A 23132-nucleotide genomic window follows, 5' to 3' on the forward strand; every position below is an offset into this window, starting at 1 on the left:
ATTACTTATTCTGCAGCTTATTGCTTTGCTGTCCACGCTGAGAACATTACGTACTCTTACTGCTTGGTTCCTTTTCTGGGCTGTAGCTTTATTGCTCTGCCATAACACTATGTATACAACATCGTGCAATAGACCTTCCTGTTATCTTAAATGTGAAAGCTGGAAAAAATGCCATTCTCTACTTCTTCAGCGTACTATGATTCCTGGGATCAACATAATTCTCTACACAAGTTTCTGACAACCATACTCTTAAGGTTTTCTTTTCTAGTTAGGTAAATAGATTTCTTGGTGGTATGACAGATTTACTGACTTATACAATTAAATAATTATATCTGATTTCTTTATTATTCTATAAATGAGGTATATTTGGCTGTTCATAAAAAATATACTCTTTTTATATTTCAAAACAGTCGCCAAATTGCTTCACCAGTTTCAAATTGTATGATGAAATTCACACTGTGGCTGAATTGTGCATTCCTCTGGAAATGGACATATTTGATCAAGCACTTATGGAGGAGCTGATGATGTTGATTCTGCAGTATTTGTGGAGCAGAGCCACAGAGGACAGAGTAGGAAAGAAAGAGCGGGAAAAAAAGGAAGGTGCTGAGAAGAGAGGGCGGGGTTTGGGAATCCAGTTATGATACCCAAGGTTGTCCCTGAATGGCCTGGGGCCGTGGTCCCCAACCCTAGCAGCACAGTGGAATCACGAGACATTTTATTTTATTTTATTTTATTAAAAGATTCAAAAAAGAGTTTCTTGGTTTTAGAGAGAGAGGAAGGGGAGGAGAGAGAGAGAGGAAGGGGGAGAGAAACAGATGTGAGAGAGAAACATCAGTTGGTTGCCTCCCATACATGCCCCAACTGCAGATCGAACCCACAACCTAGGGATGTGCCCTAACTAGGAATTGAACTCCCAGCTTTTTGGTATATGGGACAGCACTCCACTCAACCAAGCCACACCAGCCAGGGCCACCCAGGCATTTTAACAGCACCAATACCCAGGCCTGGCCTCTGGAGACTTTGACTTTGTTGGCATGGGGTGGGCCCAGCATGGAGCTTGCATCCCAAGTATAATTGAAGATTTGTTTCAGAGACTCTTAGTTCTCAAAACAGAAAAAGGGGAAGGAAAGACTGTCTTTATCAATAAAACAGAATCTGACTACGTCCAATTTGGAACTAGACGAGCAGTCTTTGTGGGAGGACTAGCGGTCCTTTGAGGCCGACTGTCCCTGAGGCTCTCTCACAATGACCGCGGACCCCAACAAGCTGAGACAGAGGGAGGGAAAGGGGATGCTTGAAGTCTATAACCCAGTGACCTGCCTGCTCTAAACACATAGCGCTGCCCAGAAGACCCTGCACAGAACTGAGAGAAGGCTGGGAAAGTCAAGTGAGATTTTACTAAAGAGTAGGCCAGTAGATATAAAAGAAGTTTCCAGCTCCACTACCCTTTAAACCTCAAGGTGGAGGCAGGGTCACTTAGCTTCTCAGAGCTTGGTTCCCTTTCAAACATAGTCATCAGCCTTGCATGTTGATATCATGCAGGCTTGCAGGCTTGTGAGGTAACATTTATGTTAGCAAATTTAATGAGGTAACATTTATGTTAGAGTGCCTGACACAGAGCAAGTGTCAGTGATGGGTAGTTTTTGGTATTGTTAAACCCCAGCTCTTATGAACCTGCATTATCTGCTCCAGACAAAACTAGTTCGGGGCCTGCCAGCTGTGGATGAGGGTCCACTTCCCCGTGGAGAACACCTACAGTGCACCTCCTCAGAGTCTAATCATGAAGCCGGAGAAAAAAAATGCTTCTTTCACCTTCCTTAGTCGTGCCTAAAGAGCCTGGCTTCTCGAAGGACCTTCTAATTCTTCAGATAATTGATGCTGGAATGTCAGGCCCTTCTTTGATATGCAGGCCCCTATCCTCTGGGATGGAGCCCATTGTTACACAATGCAACATGCAAGGCTACACAATGCAACACACAGCAGTCATGAGAAGCACATATAGAAACAGACCTGTTGTCTCTAAAGGGAGGATTTGCACCCCGCCCTCTCCAGCACATGGTGTGCAAACAGTGCGGAGGCCACATGGCCTCTTCAGAAGGTGACCGTCTTTCTGGGTCACTAGAATCAGCTCTATTTTTATCAAAGATTTCCAGAGGAGGAAATTAAATCCTGTGTCTCATTCTCTCGAGCTATTATTGTAGCTATTAAAGTTTATAAGCCATTCATAATTACAAAACAGGACCTTTAGCACAGTTTTTTTTCTGAGTGTGGCTCCGGACTTGGTGCCAGCTGGTACTTGTTTCAGTTCCTGGGGACGTAAGTACAGAACTTAAGAGCAGGTGTTTAGAAAGTTTTAGAGACATTTAATTGTTTTTACTGCAGATAACATATAATATTATATTAGTTCCAGGTGTGCAACATAATGATTAGACACTTATGTAACTTATGAAATGATCACCCTGGTGAGTCTAACATGCATCTGACACCATACACAGTTATTACTGTATTATTGACTGTGTTCTGTATGCTGTACTTTTACATCCCTGTGACTATTTTGTAACTGCCAACTGGTACTTCTAAACCTCTTCATCTTTTGCCAGGTGGAAGGGGCTTGGGGAGGGTATAGGCTAATCAAGTTGTAGAGACATTTGACATTGTCATGGGACCAGTGGTAGGGACCAGTGGTGTCAGAGGACAGGCTGTAGACCAGCCCGAGTGTGGTTAGACGCCCTCGGTGAGTCAAAGGCGACACAGGCTGCAGGTGGATTGTGCTCTGTAGGACTACATATTGCTCCGACGAGCTGGGAGAAAACAAAATTGGTCCCTCACCACAGATGGCCTTAGGTGGTAGCCTGCAGAATTATTCCCACTTTTGCAGCTGCAAAGCCACCGCTGGGTGATGGCAGAGTCAGCGGGGACAAGGGTGGAATTTCAATCTGATTTTACACCTGGTTCCTCAGCCAATGTCTCAGGAGGGCCTCTAACGTGGCAGGTGCTGAAAAGCTGCAACTGACCGCTGGAGGGGAAGGTGATTGTGTAGGACCTTGGGAGAACTGGTGACAGTTGTTTCCTTTGTTTACTGCACAAACATGGTAAAGATCCAGGGATCTGGAGAGGGGAGAATGGTGACTTCCTATGATTCTAAGGGACAGCCACCATCATGTTGGGTCTCAGTGCAAGGAGGTGAGAGAGGCCTGCGTTTTGGTATATCTGCACTGGAGAGTCAGCAAAAAAATTGTGTGCAGCCAGAAACGGAGATAGTTTCACTCACTCACTATTTGAGTCACCTGCCATGTGGTAAGCACTGCTCTCGGTCCTGAGAATGCAAATTCCAATGAATCACATCCTTGTCTTCAAGAGTTTACCATCCGGGGGGAGGGACAGATGACCTAACAAACTCCTCTGTCCACAATGACACACCTTGTGCTACCAATGTTCTCATGCTGTTTCAAGAAGCGGAGATACCAAGGTGAACAATAGAGTCCTGCCCTCACAAAGTCTGTAGTCTGATGGGAGAGCGAGGCAGTGACCAAATACCTATGTCATTTTCAAGTCGTCATATGAATGAGAAAGAGAAGGAGCAGGTGAAGGGAGAGAGGGTGCCAAGAGGAGGCCTGTCCGAGGAGGTGGCACGTGAGAAGAGGCCTGGTCCCAAAAAGGCTTGATGGGTGATGTGATACAGAGACAGAGGGTGCCCAGTGAGCCAACGTGTGAGTGACGCTAGCTAGGAAATCAGGAAGAGCTTGGTTGGGGAGGCGGCGGGCCCAGGTGGAAGTAGGCTGTGGTAGTTCTATATTTGGAAACCCCAAGGGGAGGGAGCAGCTGGGCAGCCTGGGGGTGCGGGTGTATGGGGTGGGGAGTGTTGAAACAGGCGCTGGTGCAGAAAGCAAGGGCCAGAGCAAGAAAAGCCTCGTGTGCAATGCTCAGTTGTGTGGACTTTAGCCTGAAAAGAATGGGGACCATGGAGCGAAGCGATATGATCACATTGGCTTTTAGAAATCGCTCTGTGGGAGCAACATAGAGACTGGGTGGAAGGCAGAGTATGGACTCAAGCTATGACAGCACAGGAGAAATCCGGAAGGGAGCGTGGGGACAGATGGGAAGGGAGAGGTCGGAGACCCAGACAAACGTGGGACCGTTAGGATTGGCTCATGGATTGGACACAGTGGATAGTGTCTGGGTTGGACAGAGAAGCAGATGGTGTTAACCGGAAAAAGAAAGTCCCAGAAAAAGAAAGATTAAAAAGTGGAGCAGGTTTGTTCTGGGATGATGGGGATTTCAGTGTGAATTTGTTAATTCGAGGTGACGGCAAGGCCTCTGGGTGCCGGTGTCACCCGAGTGCACAGTTGGATGTTGGTGTTCATCTCCACTTGTTGGAACTTGTCAACGGGGAGAGTGACTGAACCGTGCTGTGTGTGAGTGTTGGGGGTGGGGGGGTTGGAGCAGGACCCCTGTGGAGATGCTCTCTCGCCGTTCTCCTCACGTCCCTGAAGTCAGGGGCCATGAAGTGGTGGGGCCATGAATTGTTTGGGACCTTGTTGGCATCACGGTACTTCAGCCCTCTCTGCATGTTTGTGATCCCTACGCATGCCGGCAGGCACTGTGCTAGGTGCTTTATGCCTAGTAACTCATTTCTCCTCAGATTAACCTGTGGACAAGCCCTCCTGATCATTTTATCAAGGGAGAGGGGGAGGCACAGAGAGGTAAAGGTACTTGCAAAGGTCACACAGTGCCTAAGAGGTGGGAGCCAGATTCAATCCCAGCAGCTGGGATCTCGGGTTTGTGCTAGAACCCATCACTGCACATTTGTCCTCAAGCTGGGTGCTCTATTCCCTAATGGCCTTCTGACCTTTATCCTCTGGGCCCCAACTCTTTCCTGGGGAGCATGGAGGTCCAGCAAAGGGGCATCCTAATGTCCAATATTCCTCTCCTTTAGTTCTTTGGTGGCACCTCCCGGGGGATCACATGCCAGCCACTTTGGGTCAACAATGTTTACCGGAACACTTAATAACGGCCGAGTGCCAGGGAAATCAGCCACCGTCCTGGAGTGTGCCGTGAGGGCGGAGAGCCAGCACTGGCGCTCCTAGGTGCTGTTCTGGCTGACGGCGGCACTTTTCAGATTCTGGGTCGCAACCCTTTAGTGGTTGGGAAATCAATTTAGCAGATTGGGAGCAGTGGTCCTTAAAAGAAACGAAACACAATAGAATAGGATAGGATGTGTCAGGGTGTGTCACATGTAATATGGGTAAATTTTGTGTGTGGATATATATTTGGGTCATGACATAAAATGTATTTCTTACTGTGGCTTGTGGTAAAAAAAAAAAGTTTAAAAGATACTAAGCTAGAGTATCCTTTATGTGCTGACCATCCATGGCCAAAAATATATTTGCTCTACTATTTTACTCTCTAATGAATTGATGAAGTTGTATATTTGTGTACTTGAACTACATTGAATTACACTGTGAATTTCAAATACATTGGCACTAAAGGCAGTCTACCTGTAGATCGGGAGCTCAGACCGGAAATCCGCTTTGATTTGGGGAGTTTGTGGTAGGTAGACAGTGGTAGGTGGTCAAAACGGAAGCTTCAGCGGGAGAGAAAATGACCTGGGGAGCCTGTGAATGAGCCAAGAACGAAAACTGGGGGAACCTCTGACCTCTAAGGCAGGGAGGTAGGAAAGGAGCTTGCACAACCCGCTGCAATAGGAGACAAGAGGCGAGAGGCAAACCAGGAGGGTGTTGGCATGAGAACCCAGAGAGGAGAGATCTGAGGAGCAGGGGGAGGCTCAAGGTGGTCAAAGGTGGCAGGAGGTCAAGTTGGATAAGAGAGGAAAAGTGCACATGAGTTGAGCAACGTGGAGCTTGATGGTGACCTTGGTTGGTGCCTTCAGTCTAGTGATGGTCATTGGATTCAGAAGGCCAAGTTGGTAAGAGGGAGAGACAGAGGCATGGGGCAGGGGGCAACTCCTCCAAAACCTGCGGCAGTGAAGGGGGAGAGCAAGAGGCTACTGGTTAGACAGGGCTAACTGTCCTCTAGAAGCAATTTGACCCTAGTCTGCAGAAACAGACAATATTCCATAAGCTAGGTGTCGGGGAAGGCCCAGGGATACTTAATCTTTGTTAAAAGGAATGAGATGACACTATGTATCCCCCCACCACCACTTCTTCTCATTAGTTCTGAACAGTCAGGGGAACGTTTCTGTTAATTGCTGAGACAAAATTTTACAACTGTGACAATGATGGCTGTTGCTTTGGTTATGTATACAAGTAATGGCTAAATTGATTTTGGAAGTGTGATTTCAAATTGTAGCGCACAATACAATCAAAGGTTCAGAATTAGGAGGAGGAAGAAAAAAAACAGAGGATGAAACAGTAGCCAAAAGGAAAACTACCTGGATACATTGTTAACAACATTGCTGCTATAACTCCATAAAGAGTATTGAAATAATGGACCGGATTCTGAAAACTGAAAGTGTTCTGGGTAATGCATACAACCCCAAAGGATGGATTAAGTCTCTCCTACTTTTAGGAGGAAAACCAGATTTAAAATTACCTTTGATTTGTCCTTTTGCTTTATTGATTCTTTGAGAGAATCTGGAGATAGGCACCTTATCACCTACACCTCTTACCCAGGGTAAGCATTCCAGGCTGAGGCTGGTGGGCCTTGAGGCCGTACTTACCACAGTCTCAAGGCAGATAACCAGGTGTTGCATCATTATTGCAACACCTAGTGTTGGAGGAGTAGAGATATTTGCATCTGAGTATAAACATTTGGAGTTAATCCTTGTTTCTCTGGGAAGTGAGGAAAGCCCTGGGACCCCTGATTAAGTCGCCTTGTCTAACAAGCTTTGGGCGTAAGATCATTTTCAGAGGCAAAGGACCTATACGATTTCTAAAATAAACTTTCCCCAAAGAGAAAGCAAGTAAAAATGTTCAGTTAAGAAAACACAAAGCTATGCAGAAAGGATATTGGTGAACGAAGTTTCCTTCGGCTATGCTCACATGAAGTGTGTGTGTGGGGGGGGGGGAGGGAGTTGGTAACTGTCTTAAGGTAAAAACTCATCCCTTGTGTTCTAGAATATTTTCAGGCCATTCAATTCACTAAAACCTATTCACTGCTTTTGATGAACTAGCATTTTTTAAAAACCTGCCTATATGGATTAGAAATAAAAATATGTGCCTTGAACAAATATTTCTATATCTACATCTATCTTGTAGGTGAGAAATATTGCTGGCCTTTCTGAATTTAAACTGTCGCCTATGGGGGTCTCTAACCTGAGAATAATTCCCTATCCCCCAATACTTTGAAACGTGGGGTTAAGTATGTGTGTCTGTGTGTGGACTATAGAGTCCGCTCCCAAAATAAACTGTGTCCAGGACAGAGCACGTGGACTAACAGGAAGAGGGATCTCATGTTAGTTCAACTCCTGGTTGCACAGCAAGGTGATTCGTTTGGGCATTTGAAGATCGAGGTATCCGAGGAGAGACTGAACCTTCCCTGGCTATTTTTCCATATGTTAACATGCCTAAAACCCCAAATTTCTTCTTAATGTCTCTTAGTACCTGTCATTTTTGTAGTCATATGTGAAAGCTGAGTTTTAAGTGTGAAGGAAAAATTGTGCGATACAGTGAGGAAAAAATAACACAAGAATTTCTCAGATAGAACTTAGTGAATTTTTTAAAGTTTAATTTTGTTTTCCTCTTTTATTTGTATCTAGAGGGAGAAGGAGAAAGAGAGGGAGGGAAACGTCCATTGGTTGCCTCTTGTGCATGCCTCAGCCGGACACAGAACCCACGACTCAGGCATGTGCCCTGACTGGGAATTGAACCAGTGACCTTTCACTTTGCAGAACAATGCCCAACCAACAGGGCCATACCAGTCAGGGTGAACTTAGTGAATTTTTACAAGTTCTTTGAAGTTTCTCTTGAATGACTGAATTCATTGTCCAAAGACTCAAAGGAGGAGCTGGAATTCCCCACTCTTTACCCTACTCCTGGATCACAGGCACAGTTTTCAAAGTAATCGCTGAAGCCAGGTCCCAGAGCCAGAAGGAGGCAGGGATTTCGTATAGTTTCTCTTCTATTAACTACAATTTTAGCCTTTTTTGTTTTGGTTGACATTCTCCTGCCCAGCTGGTTAAAGCTGGTTCTGGCTAGCTTGGATATGTGCCAGCTGTCTGTGTGGGGAGGCTACTATTCATCTCTGCAGCTCCTCCTCCTCCTCTTCCCCTTCCTCCTCCTGGCCCACAGAGTCCCCCTTTGCCGAGGCACTCGCCCTCTTGGCTGTGTGTTCCAGGGTTAAAGTGACCTAGCTGCCCCAAGGCAGGTTGGGGGCAGAGGTGCCAGGGAGAGTCGTCACCCATCTTTAGGGCCCAATCACACTGGTTCCATCTCCCTTGTCCAGGAAAGGTTGGGCGGGAAAGCCACCCGCCGAGGGACAGCTGACCTCTTCCATGGGGCAGAGACCTCCTTTAGCCTTGACCCCCTCTATTTATGACAGGGTTCCAGGACCCACACCAGCCACCCTATCCCACACAATTCTCACGGGCTCCTTTCCTTTCACTATTCAAGGCCCGACTTGTTTTGATGACAAGTTTCGGACCTGGGGTAATGTGGGAAAATCCCTACTCCAGCTCTTGCTGGAAGACCCCAAAGGGGAGGAGCAGAGCTGATCACAGACCTGTGAGGAGCAGACCTGGCCACCATTGAGTGGAAGCCAGGAGAGCCAGGAGAACGTTGCTGGGTACTTCCTTTTCATTTTCCAGGCCTTCATTGCTGTTGTTCTAGACGCTCACACAGAATCCTCACCGTAGGAAGTGTGGAGAGGAAGGTGACTCAGTTATTTATCTCATCTCTGAGAAACTTGGTGTACCTGCCAGGAACCTTCACGAGCATTAAAAAACACTCATAAAACCTCTTCACCGTGTGTGAGCATCATTGGGGTTTCTTTCTGTTGCCTAAACAAAAATGCAATGTTATGTATAACAGAAATATATCAGTGTCTCCCTATAGTTTTTTACATGCACACACACGCGGTTTTCAGTTTATAATTTCCCTCCCCATCTCTTTGCCCTCGACCGTATAATAAGCTCATTCATTCCTAACCCCGGTCGGCTGCGTGATGTTTTTAAAGTAGTTTGTCCTGCAGCGCTTTCCCAGGTAAACAGAGGTTGTTTGGAAGTGGCGTTGAGAGAGGCAAGCTGGCGATGCAATACCAGGAAGACATGTGAGATCAGTACCCCGGCCCTGACTCTTCAGGAAACGCTTGCTGTCTGGATGTCCCCAGCCCCTTAGTCCAAGGGACCATCAAGCCTTCTGCCCTTTAGACACACAGATATCCTAATGCTCTATGAACAAGCAGTTTGTAAGGAGCGAAAAGGTGGTCTGAAGAGAAGTTCTCGGGCACAGCGGTTACCTGATGGCACAAACCTCGCCTCTTCAATTTTTTCACAGTCGGAGAGAGGAAGGAGCATGAATAGGAATGAGTGTGTGTAGCAGTTGGGTGGGGCCCGGAGCGGAGGACACGCTTCCCCGCCCTTGGAGGAGGCGGTAGAAAGAAGGAAACCCTTGGGAGGAACGTGCGGCGTGGTTCCTTTCCTTGTCCGCGTCCCAGGGGTCCCCTGCCCAGGGCAGAGCCGGACCGAGGCCGCGGGCGGAGGCGGGTTTCGTGCGCTCTGGGACTGCGGACGGAAGCGCAATCCCCCGTCGCCGGGAGAAGAGGACACGGCCACCCGCGCAGAGGACCATCCCCGGCACCCGACTCGCGCCGGTCTTCTCCGGTGTCCACGCAACCGCAGCCGCGACCGCGCACACATTCCGCCTCCGCGCGCAACTCCCACGCCGCGGGCCCCCTGCCGGGCCAGGCGCCAGATCCGCCTCCCCGGCTGGACCGAGAGGGTCCTCGGCGGCGTCTTTAAGGCTGCGGTCCCCGCCTCTCACTCCTCCCCGCCCTCCTCGTGTCGCCGCGGCTCCTTCGACCTCTCGAGAGCCGGGCGGCCGGGCGTGCGCGGCGCGCGGAGCAGGTGCGGCGAGCCCCTCGCATGCCGTTGCCCGGCCGGAGGTGGTAGCGGCGCCGGGCGCGCTTCGCCTGCCCCTCCTCCCGGCCGCACTCGGGCTCCGGCGGCGGGGACATGTCGGTGGCGACGGGCAGCAGCGAGGCGGCCGGCGGGGCTGGCGGCGGCGGCGGCGGCGGGGGCGCGCGGGTTTTCTTCCAGAGCCCCCGGGGCGGCGCCGGTGGCAGCCCCGGCGCGAACAGCGGCTCGGGCTCCTCTCGGGAGGACTCGGCGCCCGTGGCCACCGCGGCCGCTGCCGGGCAGGTTCAGCAGCAGCAGCGTCGCCACCAGCAAGGAAAAGTGACAGTGAAATACGATCGCAAGGAGCTTCGGAAGCGGCTTGTGCTGGAGGAGTGGATCGTGGAGCAGCTGGGACAGCTGTACGGCTGCGAGGTACCTGCACGCGGGGCCTGGAGGGTCGGGGGCCTCCCCCAGCCGATGTGCCCACACAGGAATTCTCCAGGGCTCCAGCTCCCGGTGGGCACCAGCTTGGGAGCCAGGCGCGGCGCGTCCTCGTTCCAAGGTGCCCGCTGGCCCCGGGGCGCAGCGATTGGGACTCCCCTGTCTGGGTTCAGCTGCCGGGTGCCCGAAGAGCTGTAGGCTCCCTTGATGGCTGTGGGTGACGGTGTGGGGTTAGGTCTTGCTAAGCGCATGGCATTTCTCGAGCCCCCGGGGGCTTCTAGGCTCCAGCTGCTTGCTAAAAGAAGAGGGGCTTACCCCAGCTGCGCCTAACCCCACGGCCACGCGGGGAACGCAATACCAGTACTTGCTCCTGGGATCCTGGTGGCCGCGATTTGGGGGGAGAGGGAACAGCGAAGGGACCTGAATGCTGCTGAACAGAAAGGAGAGGCTCTGGGGATCTCAGAGGCCCCCTCTGTTCCCGACATTCTACATCAAAGTCACCAGACTAACGCTTTCCCTTTTCCAGCCAGCCCCAAAGCGTGTCCCCGTAATTCGTCCTCTCGTTTACCAAAGCTGCACACATTGGTTACTCCTGTTGATAGGTGCGGAATGAAAGCCGTGGGCAGCCTTGAAGGGTGCCTGGGTGGAAGGAAGGTAGCTCAGCGGATGGTCAGGACACTGTGACCGCCTGCGGTTCAGGGGCTCAGGTTATATACACCCCTCTGACTGACAGGAGGAATATTTAGAATAAATTGTAACAAAGGTAGGCTAGAGAAATGGCCAAAGCCAACATGAGCTCCCATTCAAGTCTTTAATAACAGTAATTTTAAATGAAACATTCCACTTCTCTTAAGGGAGTGGAGTTTGGAGAGGGTGGAGGAATGGAGAGGACTAATAATTTAGGAGAGTCTTCTAAGTTAAAGCGAGGCTTGTGTCCGAAGCTGTGCACGCTTTCAGCACGAATGAAGGCCAGATGAACTCCCTGGTGTTTCCACTGGGTTGGGGTATTCTGTTTCTCACACATTTTATGGCCTATCATAAGTACCTATCTTCCTTAACATTCTCATCACACGAGGAAACAAGATTCTCATTATGAGCTCCTGATGAATGGTTATGATATAATGAAGCCTGACTATATGACTAATCGGCTTGTAAAAATATATTGTTTCTCCGGCCCAGCTCTTATAAAAAGCCACTTTAATTGTATAAATAAAAATTGGCCCACATCCGAAGGGTTTATGGCTTTTTTAAAAATAGGAAGTTGGCAGAGCTCTCCAAAGAAACAATCTATGCGATTTAGTTGGGAGGACTGTTGGATGGGTGGGTGCGCTCTGTCTTGCCTCTGTAGAACCCAATTAATTCTCATTTCACACTGGCCTTTATACTCCATTTTGAATTTGGAGAAGGCTGGAGGTAACAGAAACACTGTTGTTGAAATTAACAATGCTTTAGCAGTGTTTCTGCTCTGAGAGACTAATTAGAAGGAGCTTGGGAAACCAGAAAGAGTTCCAGCCTCTCAGTAGGTTGGCAATTCATGTATTCAAAAAATTCTTCAGAATAATTGGGGAAAAAAATGGTCACTTGATTGTTTACTGTACCGAGCATGTAGGTATATTTCTAAAAGGGCGAATATGACCTTGAATGTTTTCTTTGCACTCTTCTCCCATTTTAGACCAACAATGGATAGCAAGCAGCTTTGATTTGAAAGATAGGTTTCGTGGTGAAATGGTTGAAGGTGCCACCCCATATGCCCGCCCGTCATTAAAATGGGGCAAGGATTTCTTTTCTAGTTGTTTGTTCTGTCATGTTAGACCAGAGGAACGTAAATCCGTGAAAAGGTTGTTGCCGATTTGGAATTCCTGCAATGCTGACGGCACACCGTTTTAATCATCGAAAGCGTGTGGACTCATCCGGCGCCTTATAAAGGACTGTCTTCCTCCGTCGCGGTGCCCACTGTCGGGCTCTCCTTTTGGATTAGGGTCTCTGGTCTGGTAGGCGCTGCTTGCTGATAGCGTCAGGTACTTCAGCCTGTCACGTGTGACTCGAGAAGGGCCTGCCCTGGCTTGCCGCTCTAAATCTCAGGAATATGAAGATTAAAATAGGCCCTCCCCTTTTTTAACACTTCAAGTTGGTAGTTTTTTCAAATATTTAACCACATGAAATTGACACAGACAGCCGAATTGCCAGCCTTCAGATTGGTCAGAGGCCTGGGCTAACGGCCAAGCCGGGGGGATGGGGCGTATGGGCACGTATTTAATCTCAGAAGAACTTTTATCAGGCATTTCAGCAGTTAGAGGACTTGTCCTTTAGAGAGTAGAAAATAACGATCTTTTGGAGTGGCCCAAAGCATGATATTTTAAATTAGAAAAGAGTAGGAAAGAGGAAATACACTCTCTGGCTCTGGCCTTATCTAGAATAACTTCCTGGCTGTGGTCTTATCTAGAAGTTTGCACTTGGCAATCAGTTTTGTTTGGAGAATAATATAAAGACAGCATTTGAGGTGAGTTTATTAGATACCAGGTGCTGTTCTAGGCACTTTGTATGCACTCATTCATTCAGTCTTTGCAACAACCCTGTGAAAAGTATGCTGTTAGAATCTCTGTTTACAGATGAGGAAACTGAGACCCAGAGAGATTCTGAGGCTTTCCCAGCTCACATAGCCAGGGGGCGGCGGGGGGGAGGCGACAGGGAGTGGGGTGGGGGTTTGAACCCAGGCCTGCCTGTAACACAGCAGGGCTCCATGCAAGAGAACAGATGGAGGCCCTTGTAGCACATGTCTAAATCTTCAGAAGTTACAAATTAAGCTAACAAACCCGCATTTATCTTCCTACCTTGACAACAATATCTTCAGAATGGCTTGGAAGATTGGGTTTGGATTTAGAATTCTCAGGCTTCCCAGAGCTCAGAGCTATATTGTGGTTGGGAGAATATGCCCTGGGTCTGGGGTCTGCTTCCCACGCCTGGTGCAGTCCCACCTGGTAAGGGGTATAGTGTCCATGTGCACGTCCAATTGTTGTCCACACCCTCAGCCATCCCTTAACCATGCCTTTGGCTCAGACTAGTGGCCAAGTCCTGCACTGGGAAATCTAGGAGTAGCCAGTTCATACCCTGGAAGTGGCTGGGTATTTGATCTGGGCATCTGAGGACCTGGAATATAGCCTAAAGCAAGATGGAAGAACACCCGTCTTGGCTAGGGAGGCCCATTTGGTTCCAGGAACTCTTCAGGAAAATGGGTGTGGCCCAGACTCTGGCCCCCATTACCCAGCCAAAGGCGTATGGTTTCACCCTTATCTCACAGCTTTTTATAGCTTCCGAAATGCTTTTATAGCTTCTAAAACACTTTGCTATGTGTTTATAGTTATTTTCCATTTCATCTTCTTGTACAGGTAGTTCAATTTTCACCTAGGAATTTGGTTGTAATGGCACTGTTAGTTTAAATCTATATCCACATTTAAGACTTTCTGTTTTAAGACATTCTCCTATCTCTTCCAAACCCTGGTGGGCTTTCAGGAGCGTTTGAAATCTGATAGTGCCTGTGTTGTGGACAAGCATTGCAAGATGACTTCCTGGATAAGTCGTATCAGTTTTGATCCCCATCTTGCCCAGGGTCAAGATGACATCTGTACTTCCGGTTATGCAATTCCATTTGCCTTGCGGGGGGTGGTGGGGAAAGGGCTGTGTATAACCTCAGAATAGCGAAATGCTGCGTGCGGGCAGACTCCCCACGCACAGATCTGTGCACCGAGGGTGTTTGCTGGGTCGCTGCCCTGACTGCACACTTAGAAGGGATTTCCCTTTGCTGTCTACATTTTAAAAAGTGGTTCCTGGCCTCGTTACACCTTTTCATCTTCCCTGGCTGCCTACCATCCTCACGCTGGTAATCGGTATTTTGCAGTTTTTTTGATGGTGACTCATAGAAGCAACAACCTTTCTTTCGCCTGCTGCCTGATACACACACAGACACGTGGGCGTGTGAGAGCAGATCCACAAAGCGCCAGCTAATGTCACGACGTGTGCCGAAGGAAAAAAAAAATTACAAAAGGAACATAAAATGAGACTTTCCTAATGTTTACGTCCGGTATCGTTCTATTTCCTTTCCCAGATGCTGGTTGTGACCTTCTAGATTGATTTCATAACACATTTTTGGACTGTGGCCTGCAGTTTTAAAAATACTGCTCCAGAAAGGGAAACATCTAAACGCATGTAATAAAATCGGCTGGCATTTACTGAGTGCTTTTTATGTGTCTGGTATGATTCATGTAATCCTAGTACCAACCCCTGACATTCCCATTTTATGGATGTGGAAACCGAGGCACAGGGAAGTCTAGAAGTTGCTCTAGGGTTCTCAGCTGGGACGTAGCCAAGCAGGGATGTATTTAGGAAGTCAAATGTCACCTTAAGCACTGCACCTGACTGCTTCCAGAGGTAGGGCAGGCCTAGTGCTTCCTGGGAACCCTGCCTTTGCCTCTTCTCCAGGTGTGCTTGTTGTAACTTCTGCGTTGACTGGTACTGCTTGTATGGGGACAGATCTTGCCAGCGGATTTGTTCATGTACCTGGATCAGGCCTCTTGTTTTGAATTCAGGTCCTTGGTTTGAATCTACATCCAATTAGCCTGCCATGCTGCTCTGTGAGTCCCTCGGCCAGCGGGAGAAACTCCTGCTTACAATCTGGCTTGTGGCTTATTTGGTGAACCACCATTTATTTAGGTATTTGAGAATGAATAGCGTTTTAAACAAAGCTGCTTTAAAAAAACCTCCATAAAGTCAATCTGTAAAATATTAAAGTCTAAATTAAACATGTTAAAGTCTATGAATAAAAGAATTCTAAATTGCCAGAGGAAGAAAACTGTACCATGCACATTCCCCTTCAGAACAATGGTCAGGGAAATTGGGTGTGGAGGCAGTGATTAATTACAAGATTAAATGCTTTGGAGCTAGATGAACCTGAAGTTTCAGCATGGCCCCAGGCTTTAGTGGGAGTTAGAGATTAGGCAATTAGGTTAACCTCACTTTCTCCCTCTGTTTAAGGGGATCATCCTGGCTACTTTGCAGGGTTGTTGTGAGGACCAAATGGGTAAAACACAGAACCTGGCAGCTGGAACTTAGTAGGTGTGCGGTCAGTGTTGTAATTTGAACTATGACCAGCACTAAACCAGCCACTATTCTCTGTGATGTGAAGAGAAGGCAGGAGGGGGAAGAAAACAGGTATTCACATCCACATGGTGATAGAATTTGGAGAAGGACGTGTGGGTCAGAGCTGGTGTGTATACGAACTTGAACGTGGGCAAATATTCTCTATATTGTTTCCCTTTTTCCTAAGGGCCTTCCTCATTCTGGAAGTTCCTGTGGATTGCTGCATAAGTGTGGAGAAATTAGACTTCCTCAACTGGAAGGCAGGATCTGTCTTAATTTTCTTTGTCTATGACTCTGGTAGAACACAGGTCTTTGACCATGAAGCATTTGTTTGAATGAATGAAAAAGGGTCAGTCTCCAGAAAATCTTGGAGAAGCCACCAGTGTTTTAATATTGAATTAGGTGGTGGTGTTTCTTTGTCATAGAAACAGAATTGATCCCTGATATTGTTACAATAATCCATATCATACTCTTGCAACTTTACTATTTTATGTCAGCCTTGTCGAAAAATACACCTTCCTTCCTTGACTTACTTGCTCCCAAAAGGAATTTAAAGATACCTGTGGCAGCTAATTGATTTTAAGCTTAGTTTAAGAGCATTCTTTTGAAAATTCCATTTTCCCTGAGTCTCCTGTCCACTCCCTTTTTCTTCACTTCTGCGGGGTCCCTTCCCACACTCACCGGCTCTGCCTGCTGTTCTCATCTCTGACCTGTACTTGCCTCCGGTGTCCTCTGTTTTTCTCCTGCCTTTGAAACCACCTGGCTGCCAGTGGCACACCTGGCCTAGCTCATAGGTCTCCTCAAAGAAGCCACCTCTTTCTAGATGGAGGGAAGGACAAAGTCTGACTTGTTCTGTTCTCTCTGTGGTGTGTGCACGATGTCATTTTGCAGTTTCCTCTTTTGTGTCTCATTTCCTTGCACTTGCCCTGTCTTTTCAAGGCACCTTGGCTCTTACCTCTCTTTCCGTTCAGAGGTAGCCTGGCAGCTTCGTCCTGTACAAGCCGGTCCAGCCACGCTTGCTGCACACCCTTCCCTTCCTTTTCTGGCTGCCTTTTCAACTTCTCCGTTGTACTCTGGCACACACAGGAGTTGAAGGCTTTCACTTCTGTTAATGACTAACATCCTGCAACAAATACACTTCCCTTTATCCTGTGTACCCTCTGGTTGCCAACCTGTCTTTCTTCTTCCCTTACCGTATGTCTTTCTAGATCTTTCTCCTCCATGATGCAGCACAATCTGATGTTGGCTGCCCCCTTGGCTTTGTGGGGGACCTTGTGGCTCCTCAATCCAGTGGTTTTGTCTGGGCCTTTATTTCACGGGGCCTTTGGATTCTGACGCCGCCCCCTCCTGGTTCTCATCCTGACCCCCCAGCTCCCCTTCCAGCCTCCTTCCTGATTTTCTTTCTCTGCCTGCTTCTCTGGTGCTGATGTCAGGTGGGGTCTGCCTTTGGGCCTCAGCTCTACTTTGTGTGTGTGTGTGTGTGTGTGTGTGTGTGTTTCCCTCCACCCCTGCATGCTCTTTCTGGGTGTTACAAATACTCTTGTGACGGCAGTTGCTGTCCATGTGCCAACAACCCTTCACTGCACATTTTTAGCCCACGTCTGTTTTCCGAGTCCCGGACATATTCAGAGAGTTTTGACACGGACACCTCCACTTAGATGCCCCACAGGAACCTCATATTCAGCTTGTCTGAAAATGAGTTTATTATCTTCCTCTGCAAACCTCCTGCTTTCCCTCAGGTCTCTCAGTGAATGACAGGTGTTGCTGCTGCCCCCAGTCGTCCCAGCCGAACACTGCTCTGCCCCCGTCTCTCCTCTCCTTGGTCTGCCACTCCCAGTAGTCATGAAGTCTTGTTCGGCCTGGCTCTGTTTGGTCCTGGAATCTGATTCCTCGACGTCCCATAACCACTGCTTTAGTCCAGAACTTTAGGATTTCTGCCCCATGTTACAGCAAAAGACACTTCAGTCTCATGGAGTCTCATGGGTCCCTTGGATCAGCGCTAGTCCTACAACACTGCTCCTATTAGCGGTCCATGGCTCTTGCTGCTATTGCTGCTATTTCAGCCACTAACACAGCTCCCTGGGAAGGCCAGGTGATTCATACTTCTTATCTCCTACAGTCAAATCTCACAGTATCCCTATAACGTGGCTGGTATCACCTTTACTTCTTCACGTTATGGAGGAAGAAACTGAAATCAGAAAAGACGTTACTCGTCCTTGTGCAAGATCATGCTGATTCCAAAGTCGCATAGCCGTGATGCGCTCATCGCTCTCTGTGGCTACATTTATTAAGCTCCTACTGCATGCCCCATCCTTGATGAGTTCTCATTGAACGCTTGCAAGGGTTAATTAACTCCTCGGGGTAGGCACAGAGCCTGAGGTGTGGAGGGCTTGAGCCACAGTCAGTCAGTCCCTGGTGAGGAGGCCACATCCCTCTGATATGGCGGAGTCAGGATGGACCCCTGTCCTTCCTCTGATTCCTGGGCTGGAGCCTCTTCCCCTGAGCCCTTGTCTTCAGAGCCCCCCCCACCCACGCTGCTGGAGTGTGCTTAAAGCCCAGACTGGGGCTCATTTACTCCCCATAGCCTTCGGGATGAAGCGAGAGAACCCTAGCCTGTGACGGGGGCTCAGGGGATTGACCCGCCTGCCTCTCTAACCTCATCTCTGACCACTGTCTCCACCCAGCTTCTTCAGGGACGAACTGAGATCCTAACACAGGACAGGCAGGAACCCCTTCACATCTGCTTCTCCCTCAGCCAGAGACATCCCTCCCTCCCTCCCCACCTTCCCTATCTTCTTGTGGCCTGTGCTTCTGGCTCGCCCTTGTTCTGCCTCCTCCAGGAAGCCTCTCTGATATGTCTCCTCACTTGCAGGCTTACAGGCCTTTGTTGGCACCCGCCCTGTAATCCTGCTCCCCGCCCCAGTCCCTCCAGTGCAGCCCCCAGAGGGCAGAACCTTGTGGTCCTCACAGCCCTGTGTCTTTGCACACCTGGCTGCACTCAGCTGCCCTGGACCTGGCTGTTGAGTAAGACAGACTGGCCCTCAAAGGCAGGTGGCACATTTTCTCGTGCTGTACTTTTTAGAAAGACATGCCATAAATCAACTACCTTCCTGTGATTTGACTCTGGCTGTATTAAAAATCTACTCTTTTACCATTAACTGGAAGTTTCGGTTCTTCTTCATGGTTATGAATTATGTCTCAGCAGTCCTTCAAAGCTGTGAATGAAAAGGAAGTTATTGTGGAATAAAGCACAGGTGCACGGGTGATAAAAGTCTACTAAGGAAGCAATCACAGGTTGCCCCCATTCTTTTCTGCAATTTTAGCTTTCCCAGATGTACACAAATCCTGTTTTATTTGCACAGTAATCACTCACTGGCTCAGGAGTGGAAATGCTCGTGGTGCTACGAAGTGGTGAGCATTCTCTGTCAGCAGAGGAGACACCCAGCGGCAGGCCCACACAAGGCTGGCTGGCACGGGAACAGAAGCCGGGATTTCTGCTTCTGCTCCAAAGCTCAGGCCAGTCCATTCTCACCAGGTCTTAGTCAGCACTGGCAGTTGGGATATCCGTTCCACTGTGTGAAAAGCTTAGGAAAAAGAGCAAACCAGCATGTGGACTTAGGCTGTAAAGAACCATTTTATGGTTGAGGAAAAATGATCAAAGAAGGGCTTTGTCTTTGGAAAGAATTCTTAGGGCAAGCTGTGGAAGCAGCTATGGAGGGCAGGGATAGTCATTCATTCATTCAGCTGATATTTACATAGATGAGGAAAGGGGAACAAGAAGACTTCGTTCTCAAAAACTGTGTAGAAGAAGAAGTAGAGGAAGTAAAGGAACTCTTTCTGTGGATGGAGAGGAAGGTAGGCCTCCATTTGAGTGCCAGTCCTTTGAGGACAGAGACTACCTCCTGCTCACAGTGTATCCAGCCAATTATTCACTGCATAGAGGAGGTGCACTTCCTTTACCCAAAGGCTGTTTCACGAAGGAGCGTTATAAATTCATTGACATTATAACATCAACAACTGAAAACACGGTATGTTTCATTTTAATGGAAAGTGAGGACTCAGTAAGAGAAAGTAATCTCTTAACAGCTAAACTTCGGGAATTAGTAAGTCTGGGCAGGTTTATAAATAACCAACTTATTATTTGTGGGTGGTGGGACCTTGTTGGAATCTATGAAATCAGAACATGCCTTCTGATCCCCATTAGATGTTGCAGGGAGGGCCCTGGTCTGCGGACCTCTCTTCTAGCCCAATGACCTTAGCATGTAATGTTCCCGGTAGACTCTTGTTTCTAGATTTTCTTTCCTCAGCTGAAAACAATGAGGGTGGTTTAGGGCTTTCAAACTCTAGGCTTTAGACACTCTATAACAAAGCTGGCCCTGCCCTGGAAAGAGTGGGATTTGTTAAAGAGAGGGTGATATTTGAAGCAGCAATAGAAAGGTCTTTTCCTCTCTAGGCAAACCTGAGACAAGGCTGGGCTAGTTCACCAAAGGATCATCTAATCTACATAGTTAATTTAAGCAGCTAAAGTGAGCGTGTATATCTACACATCCTTTTCTTGGCATGATTTCTGGTGTGATGAGACTTAGGAAATATCAGAGAAGCCTTTTAAAAAAAATCCTCCTAACTCCCCGACACTTCTTCCCTATTCTTGACTTCCAACTTAAATTTGAAATCTGACAAGTACAGATACTCATAGCTACTCTATATGCTGCTTTTTTTTTTTCTTTCTAATTGGGTTAACCTTTAAGAAGAGCTGGCATATTTGACTTAAACACTTTCAGCATATAATTTATAATATTGGCTGTCGGGGGCCTTTTCCATTCTTATTATTTGTCCTTAAGCTTGACAGCTCGTAATTAACTAATGGTGATATTTATTTTAACTTGAAGAACATTTGTGTTGAGATATAAAATGAGCATCTGAGAAGTAAAATCTCAGTAGCTTTAGGAAATAAGATTTAAAAAAAAACCCGTGAAGGGTACAAATTAGCCTAAGTAAGAGGCTGAATAAATCTGCCTAAACAAATTAATTTCTACTGGGGAATTTATTCCTGGAACATACCTTTATAATTATAGAACTAACATGATGGAAGAGAAAAAAGAAATGAAGATTTCTCATGGTCACTTGTGGTAGGGAGTGAAAAGCAGAATTTACTCCTTTTTATAATGTTTGTTTATTTTGTGCAATGATAGAATTCATAAAGCATCATCAGATAATCCCATTCAATCCACACACAAGCTCTTTGATGTAAGTAGTTATCCCATTCTTAAACTGAGAACCCCGAGGCTCGGAGGGACTTAGTCCCATGCCCACGTTTAAATTGCCAGGAAGGAGAGGAGGCAGATTCAGGGTGGGAAGGAGCGACCCTCAGTTTCACCTTCACTGCCTGATTGTTGCCGTGAATTCTAGTATGCTTGGCCTATGCACCAGTCGAGGCTTTTCTGCTTAATTTATTTGATGCATTTTCACATATGCTTCATCTTTAAAAATTTACAGCATCCCTTTATTTCTGAGAGAAGCCATTTACAGGATTCAGCTATTTCTTTAGAAAAATTCAGACCCACTAGTTCTCAGGTATATGTCCCCGTGAGCATGTCACTTACGTCATTGATTGCTGGGTTTGACGAGCGCTTAGCATTAAGACCGTAGGCTGTCCTTCTATCCGCGTAGCTGGAATGTTGGGGTTAAAGGTTAGAAACTCACTTTAAATAAGCCAGAGGATGCAGACTGGACATTTCACCCGACATGTTTGAAAGTACCAGCTATTTATTACCTTTGGCCTGATAGAAGCAAAGAAATAATGCTTCTTCTAAACAAAATGGGAAAACCCCTCAGCCACTTGTTCTGAGTTTGTAAAAGGCTGTGTTTTTTCTGAGCACTGTGGTCAGTCATCTCTCAATATCTTTGTTCTTATATTTTAGTTGTCAGTAGTGCTGCTGACCTAGCTGCTTCATTCATTCTTGCTCGTATGAATTAAATCAAATGTGTTTCAAGCCAACTTGGTAAGGTGTTAAGTTTTCAGATTGGCCAAAATGGCTTTACTGCTTAGTTCTTGTGAACTAATATTCTACATAATAATTTTATTAGTCACCTGGTTTTTTTCCTGTTTGTCCTGGGGTATGGAAGCTCTCTGACAAGTCCCAAGAAAGTGAGTCATGGATTTGGTGCTAAAACATGATTATGCTTGCCGTAATGAAAACACCTTACAAATACCACAACTAAAAAAATAACATGTATTGTCTCTGCTAGACAACTTTCTTTTGTACAGCTACAATATTCCTTTTCTTCATCAAACCCCAAATGGTTCAGGATTTAGTAATCTCATGCCAGAGCAGTTTTTGTGGGTGAATGTTTCAATAACGAAAACATTTGCATATCTAGGTAAACACCTGAACTAGTCCAAGACTACCACCTGAACTAGCCCGAGACTCTAAAAGCATTTAGCTGCCAGCTGCCTCAAACCTCTGGGATATTCCCATGTTAAACTTCTTAGGTGGGCAGTGGGCTGTGTTTAATAAGTAGAGAACTCAAGCTTGAGTCGACTTATTACTCCAAAGAAGTTGGAGAAAATAAGGAACTCATTTATTGATCATTGACCCTTTCTGTAAAATGCCTCACATAAAGCAATTTAAAACAGTGGAAGGAGGACAAAGGATGAGATACAGAGCCCATGTAAGACACTGAGTAAAGTGAAATTCACGTTCTTCAGCCAGACATTGTGAATAGTAGGAGCGCAACCCACCCACCTCGTTGGGTACAAGGCTTTGAGCAGGCAGTGTGGGTGACCTACTTTCCTCCTAGGAAACCCAGGCTCCTCCATTTCTCCCTTTTGACCTCACTTGATGACATCAAAATAAACTGGGAAGTTCCTAGGTATGGCTTATTACTGGTTGTAGGAAATAGTTTGTCCCATTTCAGCGATCCCTATTGGTTAGGATGAGGGGTTCTTTCTACGGGTCCTTACGTCCCGGGTCAGTGACTCACAGTACACTACAGCCCCTCCCTTATCCTGGGGCAGGTGTGGGCTGGGTCTACCCCAGGAGACTGAGGCAGGCCCTCCTGACTACCTTCATTTACAGAGTGGTTATGAATCATCCTCTGCTGCCTTTAATTTCCTTTTGAAATGATACATCTCTTTTGGGGATGTTTTGAGCATTAATAATGTTAAGAATCATTAATAGTCATCCCAAGAAGAGCCCAAGATATTTATGAAAGCACCATTAGCAACATCTGTGATCTTTTTGCCACAATTAATTCTGCCTTATTAATATGTTCATACAAATTAAAGGTACATTCTTTGGCCAAAAAGAAAGCAGAGGCTTTTGTAGTTTGTTAATTTGATTTTTTGGGGGGGGTTTAGGACTTGATTGAAAATTTTGGTCACATATTAGGTTTTGTGAATATAAAATTATCTAGTCAGTATCCGGGAACAAAAAATCTTGGGTTGATTTAAGAGAATTACTTTTTTAATTCAATAGAATTATGACATTTGAGTTAAGTGATAATATGTAACAATCTTTTCTGTAAGATGCCTTTTTGAACTATC

General features: G+C 47.0%; 1 protein-coding gene across 1 annotated transcript in view; it reads left to right on the forward strand.

Moving 5' to 3' along the window:
• Nucleotides 1-10127: 10127 nt before the first annotated feature.
• PPP1R14C (protein phosphatase 1 regulatory inhibitor subunit 14C) overlaps nt 10128-23132 on the forward strand; it is a 67804-nt gene continuing 54799 nt past the window's right edge. Inside the window, exon 1 of the mRNA XM_054570109.1 lies at nt 10128-10444. Within this exon, the coding sequence (XP_054426084.1) occupies nt 10130-10444 (315 nt within the window). The 5' untranslated portion in view covers nt 10128-10129. The remainder of the gene's footprint in view (nt 10445-23132) is intronic.

Source organism: Pteronotus mesoamericanus, unplaced genomic scaffold (genome assembly GCF_021234165.1).
Source record: "Pteronotus mesoamericanus isolate MK-2021 breed Mesoamerican mustached bat unplaced genomic scaffold, CSHL_Meso_final contig_20, whole genome shotgun sequence".
Taxonomy (NCBI): domain Eukaryota; kingdom Metazoa; phylum Chordata; class Mammalia; order Chiroptera; family Mormoopidae; genus Pteronotus; species Pteronotus mesoamericanus.